Source organism: Syngnathoides biaculeatus, chromosome 2 (assembly GCF_019802595.1).
Source record: "Syngnathoides biaculeatus isolate LvHL_M chromosome 2, ASM1980259v1, whole genome shotgun sequence".
Classification (NCBI taxonomy): domain Eukaryota; kingdom Metazoa; phylum Chordata; class Actinopteri; order Syngnathiformes; family Syngnathidae; genus Syngnathoides; species Syngnathoides biaculeatus.
This window is the reverse complement of record NC_084641.1, coordinates 34,245,810-34,263,146: the sequence shown is the minus strand read 5'-3', so window position 1 is coordinate 34,263,146 and position 17,337 is coordinate 34,245,810. Positions and strand designations below refer to the sequence as shown.

The 17,337-nt window shown below is 42.1% G+C and overlaps 1 protein-coding gene across 3 annotated transcripts; it reads left to right on the top strand.

The window, feature by feature from the left end:
* Positions 1 to 4,621: 4,621 nt before the first annotated feature.
* LOC133491215 (rho GTPase-activating protein 20-like) lies at positions 4,622 to 17,228 on the top strand. Of its 3 annotated transcripts, XM_061802164.1 has the most exons (16): positions 4,622 to 5,210; positions 5,348 to 5,475; positions 6,820 to 6,905; positions 8,431 to 8,604; positions 8,714 to 8,863; positions 9,017 to 9,058; positions 9,148 to 9,232; positions 9,332 to 9,409; positions 9,586 to 9,652; positions 10,358 to 10,537; positions 10,611 to 10,780; positions 12,173 to 12,337; positions 12,572 to 12,684; positions 13,844 to 14,036; positions 14,920 to 15,037; positions 15,155 to 17,228. In XM_061802164.1, the coding sequence occupies exons 2-16, from the start codon at positions 5,404 to 5,406 to the stop codon at positions 15,922 to 15,924; spliced, it is 2,463 nt and encodes an 820-aa protein (XP_061658148.1). In that variant the 5' UTR covers positions 4,622 to 5,210; positions 5,348 to 5,403; the 3' UTR covers positions 15,925 to 17,228. The 3 variants fall into 3 exon arrangements, with proteins under 3 accessions (XP_061658148.1, XP_061658164.1, XP_061658156.1); XM_061802180.1 differs by lacking the exons at positions 12,173 to 12,337; positions 12,572 to 12,684; positions 13,844 to 14,036; XM_061802172.1 differs by lacking the exons at positions 4,622 to 5,210; positions 5,348 to 5,475; positions 6,820 to 6,905 and having other exon boundaries at positions 8,530 to 8,614.
* The last annotated feature ends 109 nt before the right edge of the window (positions 17,229 to 17,337 follow it).

Here is a 17,337-nt window from a genome sequence, read left to right as displayed (position 1 = left end):
TTTTCATATTTTTTTTTGCACATAATCTATGTTTCTCTTGTCAGAAATAAAACATTTTGTAATATAATGGCAACTCAAAGTTCATTTTTACAGGTCGGTCGGCACCGATTGTGCACCTTAAGTACCTCGGTATATCATCAGGTTGATTAAGAGGAGTAAGGTATTACTATATAGGAGGGAGCGAAGTTTAGTGTCAAGTGGATGAAATTTAAGGCACTGTTAAAACGTATACGCGTGGCAGTAGATGTGAGTTTGTGGAATGAAAAAGACAAAATTAAAACATTTCAAAGGGACTCATTTGTAATTAAAACATTTTGATCATGTGTTTAGTCAAAGCACCAGTTACATATGTGAGTTCCTTTCTTGTTGGAAACCATTACAGCATTCATTCATCTATTTTGCAAGCCGCGTATCCTCACAAGGTTTGTGGGAGTGGTGGAGCCTTTGCCAGCCAACTTTGAGCTAAAGGCGGACTACACCCTGAACTGATGGCCAATCAGTCATAGGCCATATATCGACACCGTCATTGAATGGGAATTGAACCCACAGCACCTGCACAAAGTCAGGTGAGTGTACCACTATATCAGTGACTCCCATTATGGTGTTCAAATGACCTATTGTTGCCTTATAATTTATGCCACCTCGGGGTAGATATTTACTGGCTCGTGATTATGTCCAAAAATTTGGTAAATGCATGCACACAATTGCAGGGATGTTCACAGATAAGTAGTGAACAAAGCTGGGTTCTATCGCAGAAAGAATTATTCCTTCCATTCAAATGGAAAAAGTTTTAAATATCTTGTGGCATTTAGAAAATTGTGACCATGAAAAATTTGACAGTTTTCAAAATATTGCCATATTTTTAAAACAAAGTAAAGTTAAAGAAAATTATCACAAATGAAATATAATGGGATGCTATGCAAGTAAAGAGGAATGAGTCATTATAACTCAGATTTAAGTAATAGTGTACCAAGGTTTTGTAAAATACGTTTTAATTTTAAATATCTAACGAAAAGATTACAAACAGCATATTATGAATGATGCAATATAAAATGGGGGTATAGTGGATTTTATGTTGGTGTCTGCAGAGTTCCTTTATGCGGCACCACTCGCTGGATTTAAAAGGGTGGGGGTTTTTTTTGGTAGGATAATTGTAGGAACAAAAAACATTGGGGTGGTTTGAATGATCTCCGTAGACACCAACATTATGTCAAATCCACTACAGAGAGAGAACATTTGTGGCCCAGAGGAGTATTTACTACTATTTTCAGTCAGGTGGAGAGATTGGTAAGATTGTGGTCAAAAGGAATCTACTTTCAGCAGCAGGTGCACGGCAGAGGTACCATGGCTAGCTTGATGACCAAAGGAAAGAGTGAGAAATGGAGAAGAAAGCTGAAAAGAGGCAGATAGGAATTGGAGAAGATAATAAAAAAAGAAGAGAAGGCTGGAAACTGATGCAGCTGCGCTAGAAAAGTCAGCTGACGACTTGGCCCTTTAGTCAGAGGAAATGAGAAATTTGTGTTTCATTGGTAAGTCAAATAGCTTAAGACTATCAGCTAAAAAGAAAAGAAAAAAGAGCAGCTTTTCATGAAACACACTGGACAAAAAAAACAGAGGCCATGAAGAACAGTCACTTCCTGATGTAGCCGAAACAAGTACCCTTATTGTCTATTTTTTTTTCCAAAATAAAAAAAAAAAGCATTGGTAAAATTAACAAATGTCTTTCCAAGTTTTTGAGAACATGAACTTCTAAGCATACATACAGTATAATGCAGTCTTCGGTATGATTATGATGGGTGGGGTAACAGCAAACAAGTACTTTTTTTAAATTTTAGGCCTAATTCATTCAATTACTTGGGCAGGCTCAATTGTTGGTGAAGGTCCCTGTGTACCTTTGAAACATTATACCAATGACCACATTAGTCCATCAGTTGTTATAGTATTAATATAACAGGATATGCAAAAAAGTCGGCATCCCAGTTCCAGGTGATGAAAAACAGCCCCAAAGCAGGACACTGCCACCATCGTGTTTCACATCAGGAATACTGTTCTTCTGGTGATGAGCAGTGTTGTGTTTGTGCCATATATATGTTTTGGAATTCTGGTCAAAATGTTCACCAAGATTAGTCTTGTTTTTTTTTCCCCCCCATCACAAAAATGTTGCATTTGAACAGGGGTGTGTAAATTTATGTCCACTGAATCTTTCCTTCACCTCCATTGTGTTTTTGTTAACATATTTTTGTGCTAGCAAAAGTATATTTAATTAAATATATCCTACTATTTTTTTTCCTTAATTTTGGGGAAAATTTTGGTGAGGGGGTGGCTTTAGTTCCCACACCCCAAAATGTCTGGGCACCTGCCTCCAAGTTAGGATGTTGCACTGAATTAGGAACCTATAATACTCTGTTACCAAAGAAGCAAAGGATTGGAAATGTGGGTTCTACCCAGATCTCCTGAAACATGACATAATGGAGTAAATCAACACTTTTCTCACATGGGAATTAAATGTGCTTTTCTGTGCTGCGCCCAAGGCTGCTCATTATCAACATCAGGGAAAGTCATCATTGTAGTGATCCAGTTTAAACGGGGCTGATGGTGGCCAATTTGGGGAAGGAGCACTTTCTGGCCTCGTTTGGCTTTAGCCCAGTTTGTGGCCCACTTCTCTTTTTCCAGACGGGCAATCGATAAACTGGATTGGAGTGTGCTCAAAGCTGCGATGCATTGCAGAGGAACTTGCAGACAAATGCTCTGAATATCAATTCTTGACAAAAATGACTTTAAAAGTTCCATTGTCACCATGTTTGATGTCACACTCAACATCAGCAAATCTCACAGGATTCGTAAGATTACAGACCCAAGAGTTGCATAGTAATCATTTTATTCCAGTTTGTTTTTATTGAAAGTTATTTATACAGCAACCTATCCATGATACCTGTCCAACCTGTCAATCACTCGTACAATAATAGCCAATCAGATAGCCGCGTTGTCTCAACCCCTGGCTTGACACGCCCCTCTCGCCGTATTGTCCCACAAGTAATGCTGGTTGTCAGTAGCGTGCGCTTGGAAAAATCAATGTTACGAAGAAAATGGGCCTCAGATGTGCTTTGGGAATGTGCAATTCTGATGAAAGATATCCTGCTAGGTTATAAGGGGCCCGGTTCATTTGTTTTCCAAAGCCTAAAACACAGTTGACGAACTGTCTACGATGGATTAAGGCTTGCTCACGTACAACTAAGTGTGGACAATATCAACAAACACAAGGATGTAGGTTTGAAGGTAAGTGAGGGAGAAGTATCTTCTCTGAGTTTGATTGAATTATTATCAGGGCTTTATACATTGCAGGAGAACAACTTTCACTCTGTTAGTGTATCACTGGCCTGCTGAATGACATGTGCAATGTTTTATGCCAAAGAGTCGGGTTCGTAATACGTAAAAGTGCGATGTCATGCAAGAGAAATGTCTATTTGCCTTTTTCTAACACATCTGAACTTTTGAAGACATAGCACTGGGTTCGATTACGAGCCAAGTCAAATGAATACACCCACTCACTTATAAAGACTACGATGATATTACTTGTGATCTTTCCAAGTAACAAGTACTCACCCTGCTTTACATGCGCAGTACAATTCCACAATTCTATCCTATTGGATTTCAATATGAAGTTTGTGAGGCGTCAAACTTTTTTGCATCGATCGCCAACATTTCGTTGTAGTTCTGATATTGGGTTCTGCTACGTCCAAAACCTTAATTACGTATACATATCCTTGCGTGAAATAGTTGAGACCTCTCTGTAGAACTGTCTTGGACAAGTCTGACACATTTGGCAAAAAACATATCGCAATATCTGTAATACGTAATGAAAATCGACTTCGAACATGTTCTGTTCAGTTGCCATTTTGGAAGATTGTGGGGCATGGCAACTGTATAGCTAAGGGGGCGGAGCTGAAGATCGCCAGTCGTAAAGGTCCATTATGAATTCTGAAATGTTAATGTGAAGTTCATAAATGTCACAGGAACAAGTCATTTATTGAAATTGGAACAAATAAGATTGCATTTGAGTTGACAATGTTTGGTTTACTAAACAAAAATACAATTTCATTTGTGTTACAAAGCATTTGTCACTTTTGAAATCTTTGGACAAACACAACATATGTAAACTTGTAACCTGTATTTAAATGTGTGTTCCGTCTATATAAATAACTCCCACAATCATGTTCATGGGAGGGATTTGAGTCTAAACTAGGCACTGAAGGATGTGACTTCTGTCTAATGGATGTCGTGATATTGTCCAACCAGACCCAAGCCATTTTACATGTTTAAGTTAAGGAAGATGAGTGATCCAATCAGAGCAAAGCTAATTTATATGTTGCCTAGTTACTGGAAATCCGACCATCTCAAATCCAAGGTGGAAAAGATGAAGTAGTATAGCTTGAAAAGGGACATTTTTGGCATTTCCAAGCCAAATTATCATGCAAAGTAGATAAAAGGGTCATCAAAATATGAATAAAAAAACAGCAATGGAAAGGGCCCCATCTAAAAAGGCCTTGGATGGATGGGGAATATCTTGCCTTACGGAATCTTTTGCATCACCAGCTTGGTTCACGTGACTCCATGTCGCTCCTCTCCTTGTTCTTTACACTTTTCCAAGTCCCCAAGGTAGCAACCATTAAAGCTCTCAATGTTGACTTCTCTGCTGCAGTACCTGTATTTATGTTAGTTTTACGTTGTGCCGTCATCCTTGCAAGTTGAAAAAGGTATAACAAGCCCATTTTATTTCCACAAAGTAAGGACAGATGTCAATTTCAACTGTATTGAGTAAAAGTAACGACACAGAAAAATAAATACAGTACTCCAGTACCGACGCCTGGAAAAACTGCTGTGGTTAAGTACAACACCGAAGTACTTGTAATTTGTTTTGTGATGCCACTGGTCACGTGCATAGTAGAGTGAAATTTAATGTTTACGTCCAAATATGAAAGGATTTGGGTTCATTTGTCAAGACTGGAAGGGGACGTGCCGATAATGGAGGGTAATAATTACTCTGTTGTGTTGGAATAGGGTGAAAGTAACTTCTAAATATAGTGTCAACTGTTTTCCCGCCTTTGCTCAGGCCCCGCCTCTGCAATGAGTGGAGAAGCATTAAGAGGTGGCTAATCCACAAAAACAAGAAGCGTGTGGGCTTGCAGCTCCTGCGTCGTCGCTCTCTGAGGGTGCTTTGACAATTTAGAATTTTGTTCTTCTCTCTCTCCCTGTCTGTTTCTCAGTCTCTGTTTTTCATTCTCAGTCCGAAAGTTCCTTGCAACTTCCAACGCATTGAGATGTTTTTGTCCTCCCGGATCTCATTAAGGAGATTAGATTGCGTGAGGACAGCTGGACACTGATCTGCAGACGTCTGGAGGCTGGATGGACAACATGTCGCCGCAACATCAACAGGACAGACTGAGTCAGGGGGCGGGACAGAGCGACAACAGACGGGTAGATATTGTTCATATCGGAAAGTTTTGTTGCAGTCAATTGAAAAGCATTATCTCATGTTAAGGCCCAAAATCATTTTGGTTCCCAGAAAATAATAATTATTATGATCATAATTTATTTTATTACTTTCTTTAATCAAATATATATATTCTTTTAAGATTACTGAGCGTGCTCCAAGTAACTCAAATGCAGACAAGTGCGATAGAAAAATGAACGCATGGATTGTGTTCCAAGAATATATCTTTTAAAATATGATTGTGTCCTAGGGAAATTAAATTAAATGAAAAATATCTGTTTACATTTAAACGTGTGTGTGTGTATATATATATATATACACTAGTCATACTAATTTGACTAGGCTTTACAATTGTTAATAATGTGTACCGACTGTGGCACGACATGATTATTTTGTTCCTTTTTTACTTTAAATTTCGTTGGACTATTACTAACTCTGCTTCCCACTTGTATTTTTTTTCAATTACCTAAAAAAAGTAATGCATGCTGCGCACTTTCACATTCTTGCACGCAAAAAGTAAATTTTGTCATTATACATTCTGCAAACATTAACAAACTTCATTTGCTTAACGCATCTTTTTAAAATTGTATAATTTTTGCAAGAATTGCCTGTATACATATGTTTTTAAATAACCGGAATATTAAAACCTGAATGCGGTGCAACACATACAACATACGCATTCACAAAAGCGGGCATTGTGGCGTAGGCCTCTTGACGTCATTGTGCGGTTGAAGAAGCCCTTGCTTAAAGGCACATCCCCAAGTGTTGTAAATTGTGTTCAGAACCCTGCCCCAATTCCCATCTTGACTTCATACTACAGGGTAATGAACTAGTCCTTATTGCACTGAGTCACTCATTGAGTTGTGGTGGTGGTCAAATGCGACAAATTAGTGAAGAAATCAGATTCTGGGGGCATGACTGGAATGTTTGTCCCCCTCTGACTTAGCTGGATCAACAGAATTACAATGGCCAAAATGTGTGGCCTATTAATCTAGAATCGGCGAACCTTGACCTGGGATTTCAACAAAAGGTTGGCTTGGCCATTATTATGATTGACAATAATACTGTAATACTATGTCGCGATGCATGAGAATTTGTGACAGATTTACAGAACAATGTTTGCTCTGTTGGCCAAAGTTGCAGCATAGGTGCCTTTCTAAATTACGCACCTCCAGGTGGGCAATGTAGAAGGGACTCAAAACCGGTCTTAATATGCGAGTGAGAGAGAACCCAAAACACCACTTCTGTTGGATCTTGAACCTGCCACCTTCCAGTCCCTAGACCGAGTCCTTGAAGACTGTATTTGTTTATATTTGTGTCTCATTTAGCGGGAGAAGTCCCAAAGTCTACGATGTCAGTCCACACCTGCTCTTGTCATCAGAAAAGCTCTCTACAGGTCCAAGACACTTTCCAGGTAAAAATTCTTTGCAGACCACAGCACATGACCTATGAGGTGCAGTTGAGATGTTAAATGCAAAAAATAATCTTGAAATTATCTGCACAATTTATGAGAAACAGGTGCCTCCCTCTTTGAAACAAATGATTCCAATAACCATTTGTCCTTCCGAACACTGGTCCCAGTTTCTGGAGAGAGGGAGACATAGGATCTCGCCATCAATATGAGCTCGATTCAGGGCATGCTTTGGAGAGCAATATCTTTACCTTTACTGACTTCAGATTGTTGATCATCATAATTGAAGACCCTGAACAACCTGAAGTCCGTACAGGTACGGCTTTATTACGCTCTGAAGGAGCCGCGGAATTGAAATTTTGTCAATATTGAGTTCCAGTTCAACGCCTGCTCTGGCTGCTTGGTGTTTTCATCACTCGTGGTTGTATTAGGCCCTCTGTTTTTTTTGCATGGTTTGTCAAGAACAAATCCTGTTTTGACAAAGTTGAAACAGATAGTGTAAATTTGGCTATGCATTGGAGGATTGTAACAGCCATAAATCCTCTCAAATTGGTGCTAAATTGCAGTCATTTTGCAACGCATGTCCAGTATCAGTTGGAAACCACGTGCAAGGCAGTGATATGCTTCCAAAAACCGCCTTGCCTATGCCGTCAAATGCTAATGGCCTCACGTCCATCCGAACTGGAAAAAGAAAAGTGTACTGTAGTGACTTTGCGACACTGTGCTGAAAATCCTGTACTATTTGAATGTGTTGTAGTTTTTCTCATGATTATTCTGATGCGTTTTGTAATTTTTATTTTGTGCTTTTGTAATTGTGTACTGCAACGGAAAATGTGCCATATTTTACCAAACCATCTTCATTTATTCTTCGGTATGTAATGTTTGCTTTATGGTACCTCACTTAACGTGAAATATCAATTAAAGTTGTCACGTATTCCTCAGTTCTGGATGGGCTTCTGTTGAGAGGCCTTGAAATCAGGTCATTCAAACGTCTTGAGCTTATCTACATCACTAGCGAAGATCTCTGTTTACCTCTCAAGCCAGCGCTGTCAACATAATAAACACAATTGCTCATACCAGTGGATCTTCAACACAGAGGCAACCAATCAGAGGAAACGTGGTCTTAGCCAAATACAAACAAAGCGGATACAAAACACGGTCAAGTAGATGTAGCTGTAAGAGGGCCCTTTTCTAGACACTTTTCTGGTGTGACAGGGTGTGTGTGGTTCCCCCCCCCCCCCAATGAATTTGACAATTTTATACTAAATCCATGTTAGAGAGTCACTTCTATGGTGGTCTAAATAGTAGAAATATGGGATAGCAACGGGGGACGTGGACTCCAGATACAACAGCAATTGGCTTGGCTAAAGCTCATGGAGATCCAAATAAATTATTCAAAAGTCAGCGACTGTATGGAATTGACCATTTTTCCAAGTCATAATCATAAACAATAGGAGGATCCCCGAAAGATGTTGCATTTCTATAGATCGGGATCTCTTAGTAAGTGGTGGTGATTTGGATCTTCCAGAGAGAGCCTCCTGGTTCCTGTGTTCCCAGAGACATGCTCATTGGTCCAGTCCTTCCTGAGAGTGCCTGATAGGTTATTTCTCCTCCACGGACACATCCAGTTAAAGACTGGCATGCAGACACAGGACAGACACCTCTTCCTCTTCACAGACATCCTAGTGATCGCCAAAGCCAAGTAAGCACATGTGTGTTTGCAACTTGTGCGTGTCTTTTAATGCTTGTTTCAGAAGGCAAGATGTTCACGTCCGTAGGAGAGTTTAATCATGGAATTTACGTCGCACCAGGTCAGCCAACCAATTCAAGCAGAAGGCCCAAGCGCTTGTGTGTGAAATGTGGACAGCAAGTTGCACGGAGGAGGTGTGTGAAGGAAGCACCTGCCCTGAGAGGAGCTTTGTCATTGGCTGGCCCACGTGTAACTCCGTCGCAACGTTCAGGTGAAAGACACACAGATACCAAACATCTCCATAAAGAGGATCCAAGGAGCCTGAGCCACAATACAAGTGTATAGACATCAGGCATTTATATGAAGTCTTTGAAAAATGTCTTAACATTGGTGATCTGGGTTTCGTTTGGTATGTCTCCATCAGCTCGGCAGAACAAAAAGAGAAATGGTTGTGCCACCTGAAAAGGTCAGCTTACCTCATGTGCTGCACATTAAAATATGTACGTGCGTTTGTACACGAGAGCCTAATAACTTGCCTTTGATTTTTGTCTGCAGTCGTATTAAAGAGGAAAAAGAGAGAGAAGAACCTAAGACCATCCCTCTTCGAGTGTACGGGAAGGGACTTAATACTTACGCTGTTGTAAGCAGATTGAAAGAAAAAAAAACTGTAGAGACTTTTAGCACAGTTTCCCAGCTTCCCACTTGTAAGTATTATACGTCCTCCTCTTCCACCTTTTAGACCAAGACTTTGCCCGTCAGCAACTCTGATTCAACCAATGAGGTGATCCGACTGGCTTTGCAGCAGTTCGGCGTTATTGTGAGTAACATCATAAGTTGTACATTAGCGGAGAGACTATCGTCCTGAGTCTTGCATACTTTTATCAAGATTCCTCTATATTCCACTGCCTGTCACTCACTGACAAAAATTAATCTGTGAAGAAAAAAAAAAAAGTCTTTGTGGTGTGAATATCTAAACTTTGTTCTTGTGTTCAGGGTAATGTGAAGGACTACCAGCTGTGGATCCTCTCCAAGAGGGACAACACACCTTATCCACTCATTGGTTAGACCTTTTCTTTGATCAATCTCCATCACTTCATTTAGGTTGTTTTGTTTCACTTGAAAATCTTGAATGAATATTAAATGTGCTTGAAAGTTCACAAGAAATGCTGAACTGTCAGTGCAGTTGTTAGATGGAGCCATGCAAAAACAATGTAATCAAATTAGTTTGCTGTTCAACCTCATTTAGTATTTAGTTAATTTTCCCCTTAAATAAATAGATACTGCAGAGTGAAACTGTCACATCCAAAATCCTTATTAATTTCAAGGACAATGTTTTGAATAGTGTTTACCACCATTAAATACACACCAAAAAACTGCTTGCGCTTTAGAGGGAGTTCATGTTTTTTTTATCCCTCGGCGCGGCCTCATTCTATGCTTCTATGTTTATCCACATTTTTTTTTTCTTTACAGTCAGTGTTACTCTTCTACACTGCTTCAGACATGCCTGTGAACGTTTTCATTTGTGGAAGTGATATTGATAAGTGTGTACAAAATGCCTATTCGTGGCCACCAAATGGGTATAACGTGATGGTTGCCCAGTAATTTGTAGATGGGGGTCTGTGTAGGACAAGTTGGGTCCACAAATGTTCAATGTTTCTGACTCTGTGGCAAAGTATTTTGTACTTACCACTAAGAGATGCACTTAAAGCTTATTTTTAACACAAAAGGATGCGCATGAAGAAGTACTCCCGGTTCTCTGTCTCAGGTCACGAGTTCCCCTTCAGTATCCACATGAGTCACGTGCGACGAGCGTTGGCACACAGCGCGACAGTCCCAGAGGACAGAGACTGGGCGATACAGGTGGACCAGGTGCAGGTGCACAAGCGGTGCCAATTTATCCTCAAACCCCGCCCTGAGGAAATGCTTCAACCGCAGGTGGCAACAGGTAAGTTCTGGTCGACAGCGCAGCAGACTTAAACCGGCGCAGCGGTTCTAATAGTCTTGTCTGTTTCTGTCAGAGTTCCCACAGAAACCTTTGAAAAGGAGACGGTCGCTCATCACTTGGGCCTTTCTGCGAGGTTCCTCCAATCAGCTGGCATCTTCTATGGGCGCCGCTTCTCAAGGCTGCTTGTTCGGCCACCCCCTCAGCACCTTGTGTGTAGAAGAGGCTCTGCCAAAGCCCGTGATGGTGGGTGTTCACACTTGGGTTGCAAAAAATTCCAGGAATTTTCAAAATAGAAACTCTGACATTAATGTGAATTCAGGGGAAGATGCCAGGAACTTACTGATGAGTTTATCAAGTTATGAGCTGTCCCAATTAGGCCTTTCCGGATGGTGTGGCTCCAGGGGAAGTTGATGTGTTCCAGGAGACCAACTCGAACACAGCTTTGGTGGTTGCTGAGGTGAAAACTCAAGTGTAGGAAGGGTTTGGTGAGGTCATGGAGAAAAACCTCTGCATGGCTTTGAGGAAATTCTGGTCCACCACCTGGGGTATCAGGAGTGGGAACCAGTACACTGTCACCACTGTGTTATGGTGACCTCAAGTCAGGACATGGACAAATACTTGTAAGACCTCAATTCCACCGACATGCCTTCCTATGAGGGCAATCTGGGGATTGTGGGACAAGTTCTCCCATCTTTGGGGTTCTGTGGAGGGTTCTGTGGGAGAAACCCCGAAACCTTTAATAAGAGCTGGTCAGTCCCTGTATGAGTGTACAGTGTCAGAGTCTGGTTCACATTGCTGCCAGTAAGTCAAATTGGTTTCCAGTGAGGGTTGGAAACCTCCAAGGCTGTCCTTTGCCACTGAACTTGTTGATTACAATTATGGACAGAAGTCCTACACTAACAGGCAACCAAGGTGTTCAGAGGGGCCACTTTGGTGGCCTGAGCACTGCGTCTCTTCTTTTTACATATGAGGTACTTCTGATGACTAAATGAAGTCCTGCGCTTGAACTCTCACTGGAATGATTCACCACTGAGTGTAAAATCAGCCCCTCCAAATCTGAGGCCATGGTCCAGTCAGAAAATGGAGAAGTTCAAGTATCTTGCGGTTTTGTTCCCAAATGAGGGAAGAAGCCACTCCAAGCAGGCTCTTGTTCTTCGCCTTTGATCCTGGACACCCACTTTTGATGCTGCTGTAGCCCTTTACAGCTTCCCCATACACATTTTTCAACTTTTTTGAAATATTTAGTGGTGTGGCACTTTCGAAAGCAAGACATGTAATTACAGCTCTCTGCTTCTAACGAGCATCTCATTTCCAAAATGGCTGACAGGATGAGGACAGTCTTAAAAACTTAAACTACCAGTACTACTGGACTAAATTTGTAGACTCAATTAAATTTGGCACATTATTGGTTGACTGCCCCTTCTGTTTAAGCACGAATATGAGACATTTCCACTATATTACCCCTGAGTCCCATTTAATTTTGGGGAAAGTTTTCTAGTTTGCATTCATTATAAATCCAAATTTATTTGCAACTTTCAGAGCAGTTATTGGATACTTTCCTCTCCTTTGCAACCCTACTTTTACACTGATTTTACTACACCAGTTGTCGCCGTCATCGCCGCTCTCCCTCGCCAGGACATGCTGGCACTCCTGTATCACGAGGGGCCTGGGACACGGGGCATCTTTCGACGCCCGGCGGGTGCTCGGGCCGTCAGGGAGCTGCGGGACTCATTGGATGAAGGCGATTTCCTTCTCCCCCTAACGCGGGACCACATCTTCATCATTGCTGGTGTCTTCAAAGTAAGCAGCTGTCATGATGACCCATATCTCTCACCTGCCCTTTAATCTCCTCTTGCACATCCTCATTAGCAGGACAATGTGTTCGTAGGGTCCTTAATCTGCATTCTAATCCCTGTTAGTGCTAATGGACAAGCAGTTCACTTTTGGACCAAAATGTCATCTTGACCTTCTTGTCTTTTATTCTTAGTGCCGTCTGTCCTCATTTTGGCAACTCATCTTTTGATTGTTTGCTAGGACTTCCTGCGCAACATTCCCGGCAGCCTGTTATGTTGTGAGCTGCATGAAGACTGGATGGATGCGCTGGCTGATGAAGAGGGGGAGCAGGATCGGGTGCAAGAAATACAACGGTGTCAAAAACACACTTAGTCACCTCATCCAGTCAATAATCCTTTTCAATTCCGTCTGTTTCTAAAAGACTGGAGATGAATGTGTAGCATCCTCTCCCACCGTAGATATATACAACATTAGTATATATGTTGCTATTATTTGCCACTTAAAATCATGCATGTACAGTGCTCATCATAAAAGAATACAGTAGAACCTCAGAGTTCGAACATCTGTTTGTACAAATCAGTGCTTGACCAAAACATCTGTGTTAAAAATGCCTTGGTTTTCGACCCAATTCTCGGTGTTCGAACGCCCGGACATGTTAACCGGGTAGCCAAGCCGAGCGATCCCCAATGTACACGGGGCGGTGCAAAGATGAGCCACTGGCTGCTTTGAGTCAAGCAGTCGCTCAAACTCAAGTCAGTGCGTGCTCAGAGCTCCTATCAAAAGTTAAGCGACTGTGGGCGGCACTGTGGCGTGATTGGTTAAAGCGTTGGCCTCGCAGTTCTGAAGAACAGAGTTCAAATCCTGGGGCCCACCTGTGTGGAGTTTACATGTTCTCCCCATGCCTGCGTGTTTTTTTTTTCTTTTTTTTGGGAGCTTCATTCCCCCCTCCCCCCTCCCCAACTTCAAAACATGCATTAGTTGGAGACTCTAAACTGCCCCTAGGTGTGTTTGTGTGTGCGACTGTTGTCTTTCTCCATGTGCCCTGCGATTGGCTGGCAACCAGTTCAAGGTGTACCCCGCCTCCTGTCCGATGACTGCTGGGATAGGCTCCAGCACTTCTGTGACCTTCGTGAGGATAAGCGGCGAAGAAAATGGATGGATGGATGTTTCAATCTCCTATTTAGCAACATTCAGTTAATGTCTTGGCATTTTTATCGTACTAATATACACATTTTATTATATTTCTCTTATGTGGTTAATAAAGTAGTTTCTGTCATCCACAAACACCTATCCACCCTCTTCCAATCGGGCTCTCAAGTTGCAATTCATGGCCTACATTTGCAGTACAGTATTCAATAGAAACTATTGACTTTTAAGGCTTTTGAGCAAATTTTCTGGGCTGTACTCATTTCTGTGGAGCACTGTATTTCAAACTCTTGTTTGTCCAACAAACAAACACACAATGTTAAAAGTTACAGCAGTGAGTAGGAATAGTTGGTTCTCCTCTCACAGGATGATGTGTCGGCTGCCTAATGGCAACGCCTTGTTGCTACGCTACTTGCTGGCTGTGCTGCACGTTATTCGAGGCAACGCCCACGAGAACCAGATGACCAGCTTCAACCTGGCGGTGTGCATCGCCCCCAGCATGCTTTGGCCTCCCGGGGCACTCTGCAGCCCTGAGGCAGAGAACGAAGGAACCAGGAAGGCAAGTGAGCAGAGGGGCAAAAACATGGCCACCAGTGGTGGCTGGTGGACTTTTTTCCCCATATCTATCACTGCATGACTGTGGGGTGCAACACACAGTATACATCACAGTGTGAGATGAAGTTTTACCCAGGATTAAAAAAAAAAAAAAATCAAAAATGTTGAATCTGCTGGCAACAAAAGAGAGTACACCCCTATGTGACAATTGGATATATTCTCCCAATTGTTGTGTTGAGGTTATTTTGAGGGCACTGGTAAAACACAGTGGCACACAGAGTGACTAGTTAGAGCGTCTGCCTCACAGTTCTGAGGTCTGGGGTTCAAATCTTGGGGTTCTGTGTGGAGTTTGCATGTTCTCCCCGTGCCTGCGTGGGTTTTCTCCAGGCACTCTGGTTTCCTCCCACATCCCAAAAACGTGACATTAATTGAAGACTTTAAATTGCCTGTAGGTGTGAGTGTGAATGGTTGTTTGTTTATTTGTGCCCTGAGATTGGCTGGCAACCAGTTCAGGGTGTATCCTGCCTCCGACCCAAACATAGCTGGGATTGTCTCCAGCACTCCCATGACCCGTATAAGGTATAAGCAGCTCAGAAAATGGATGGATGGATGGTAAAACATACTTGCTACATCCAATGACGTGAACACCTTTGACTTCCTCCATTGTGGGGCCTACATTTCCTGTGGTCAGCACAGCTTTCCTTTTGTGGTATAAGCACCAGCTGCATTACAGACCACCATTCCATTGGTTGGGCCACCTCAAAGACTTGATTTTCCATATGCTGTTGTTCTTTCTTTACATGTGGTCCCTAATTTGTCAGATACCACAAAGTATCATAAGTAACTATGTAAATCGAGGAAGGAATGCTGATTTTTGTTTGCTGCAGGTTTGTAACTTGGTGAAGTTCATGATAGAACACTGCCAGCAGATTTTGGGAGAGGAGCCTTGCTCTCTGTTTGGAGACTCACCACTGAGACTCAACACCCAGGAGACGGGACTTTGCGGTACTTATGATCTTGTGTTTTCATGAATCTGGAAAGCATTTACCTTGAAATTTTTTTTTTTGTGTGTGTCACTATACATTGATGGTGATTCATTGTTGCTATTTCCTTGGCCATTAGACAAGTGGACGTACCCTTTGACAGATTCATCCTATGACAGCCTAGAGAACGAATTGGATACTAGCAGCGGTGGGTCGCCGAGCTTTTGCGGCAGACGTCTCCGAGCCAAACCAGGCAGTGTGGATTCAGTCCTCACGTTCAGCGACTATGAGCAGGACCCAGACCCAGATGTCCGGCTCACTAACTGCCAGATGCAGAGGGGAAACAGGCAGATGCAAGATGCACCGATCATAGACCCCACCTGCTCAACCCTAGACATCCTTTCCCTGCACAGCATGCAGAGGCAGCGTCGGTGCTCTGAGCCAGTGTTGGTGTATGTAGCGAAGATTCAACCATGCAACTCCGGGAGCACGGATGGCCTCGCTGACGAGGATGATGATGACGACGAAGATGACAAAAGCGAGCGTGCCCCAAAGTTAGGGCTTCGCCAGCGGAACAGAAGGTCACTGGCGGCCGTGGAGAAGAGCTCCTCCAGCCTGTCCTCTAACCCCACCTCCCCTGCACCGACACAAACCAAGGCATGCGCTCCTTCCATATCTACTGCCACAAGCTGCACACAGATTTTTGGGAAGCATGAGGAGCGAGGGTCAAGTTGCAAAGAGTGTCCAGCAAAAGAGCATCTTAAATTGGGTCCTTTGAAAAGCTGCAGGAGCCTTCACCCAAACTCTTGGCTGAGGAAAGACCGCAGACTGTCCTTGACTCAACAAGAGAGCTTGGAGAAGAACTCTGCCTCAAGCGCACATACAAACACCACCAGTGATGAATATTAGCATGTTTGGCAGGCTAAATTCACTCAGAGCTTAACCATCTACATCTTAAAATACTGTTTATTCAACATACAACTGCAAAGGCTCAACTGTAGCCATAATAATAACCGTTGTCATCAAATGTAGTTTACTGTTCAAATGTACGGATAGTGACTTTTTTTTTTTTTTTGGTGTGGCAGCAATATTCGGTCTGCATGAAAAATGTATCCCTTTCAACCGATTGAAAATGTAAATGCGCCCCCTTGCGGATAGAACACTAACACTTTTCTTTATTGCTTCTTGATTGACGAGCAAGCTGCACACTTGTCTCATTTTTTGTGTTTAGACAACAGAAGACAAAATAACACTTTGCCCCCCCCCCCATCATTACTGAAATTAGAAAATACAGTGGTACCTTGAGATAAGAGCATTTTCCATGCTCATGCTCGGAATTGAAAACTCTTTTCACATCATCTTTCATCATTGAAACGAATGGAAGTGTCATAAATCCATTCCAGCCAGAAAAAAACTTTTAACTCAGAAAAAAATAGGACTATAAAAACGGGGTGATAAAATTGAAATAGAATGCAAAGCATTAAACGGTCTGTGCCTCACGGCCTAATATTTCATCATCAGAGTCCAATGCCAGTTGATGTGCCGCCTTGGCCACTAGTCGATACAATTATAGTCATGTAGACAGATGAAGAATTAATTTCTGCTGCAGCTGTTCTACCCTTAGTAAGTTGCTGTATTTTTATTTTATTTTTTTCTGAAGGATAAAGTATATACAGTATGCCAGTGAGTAACATTACATGCACTCTATCGGTTTCTCAAAAGGGTTCTAAAACTGCGATTGTCGATGCTAACTCTTAATCTTGTCAGAGGCATTTTCTCTTCATTTGGTCATTGTCGGCATTATGCTAGTGGAATTTACTAAAGCATATAAGTGATTTCTTTACATACACAACTTGAAATTGTCTTTATTTTATCTTAACTTTGACCATAAACTTAAACTGGGAGTGGGATTAAACATTTTGAAAGCACCTTTTTTGGGGGGAGGAAATGTTCACCTTTTGTCAAAATTACTCACACCATAAAGCCCACATATCTCAGGTTTGCGCTCACAAGTCAAAGAAAAAATTCAGATGAATGGCAGTATCACTCGTATCTCAAGGTAGCGCTGTACTACTTCCTATGGCCACTGTCATCTTAGAATTGTCAACACCCCGACACCACATCCCTTGTAGCATGTTAGCGAGTATCGGGCTTCACCATTGCTCATCAATCTCGAGCAAGAACGAAATTCAAGTTAACCCTTTACCAAAGTCAAAAGTGAACTCAAAAATCGTTGACTTGCCCGTCCAAGTGCTCTCGTGGGTGTAGAACAAGTCTTCTCTCATTGTAGAAGATGCAATTCACCACAGCAATTAGAAAGGT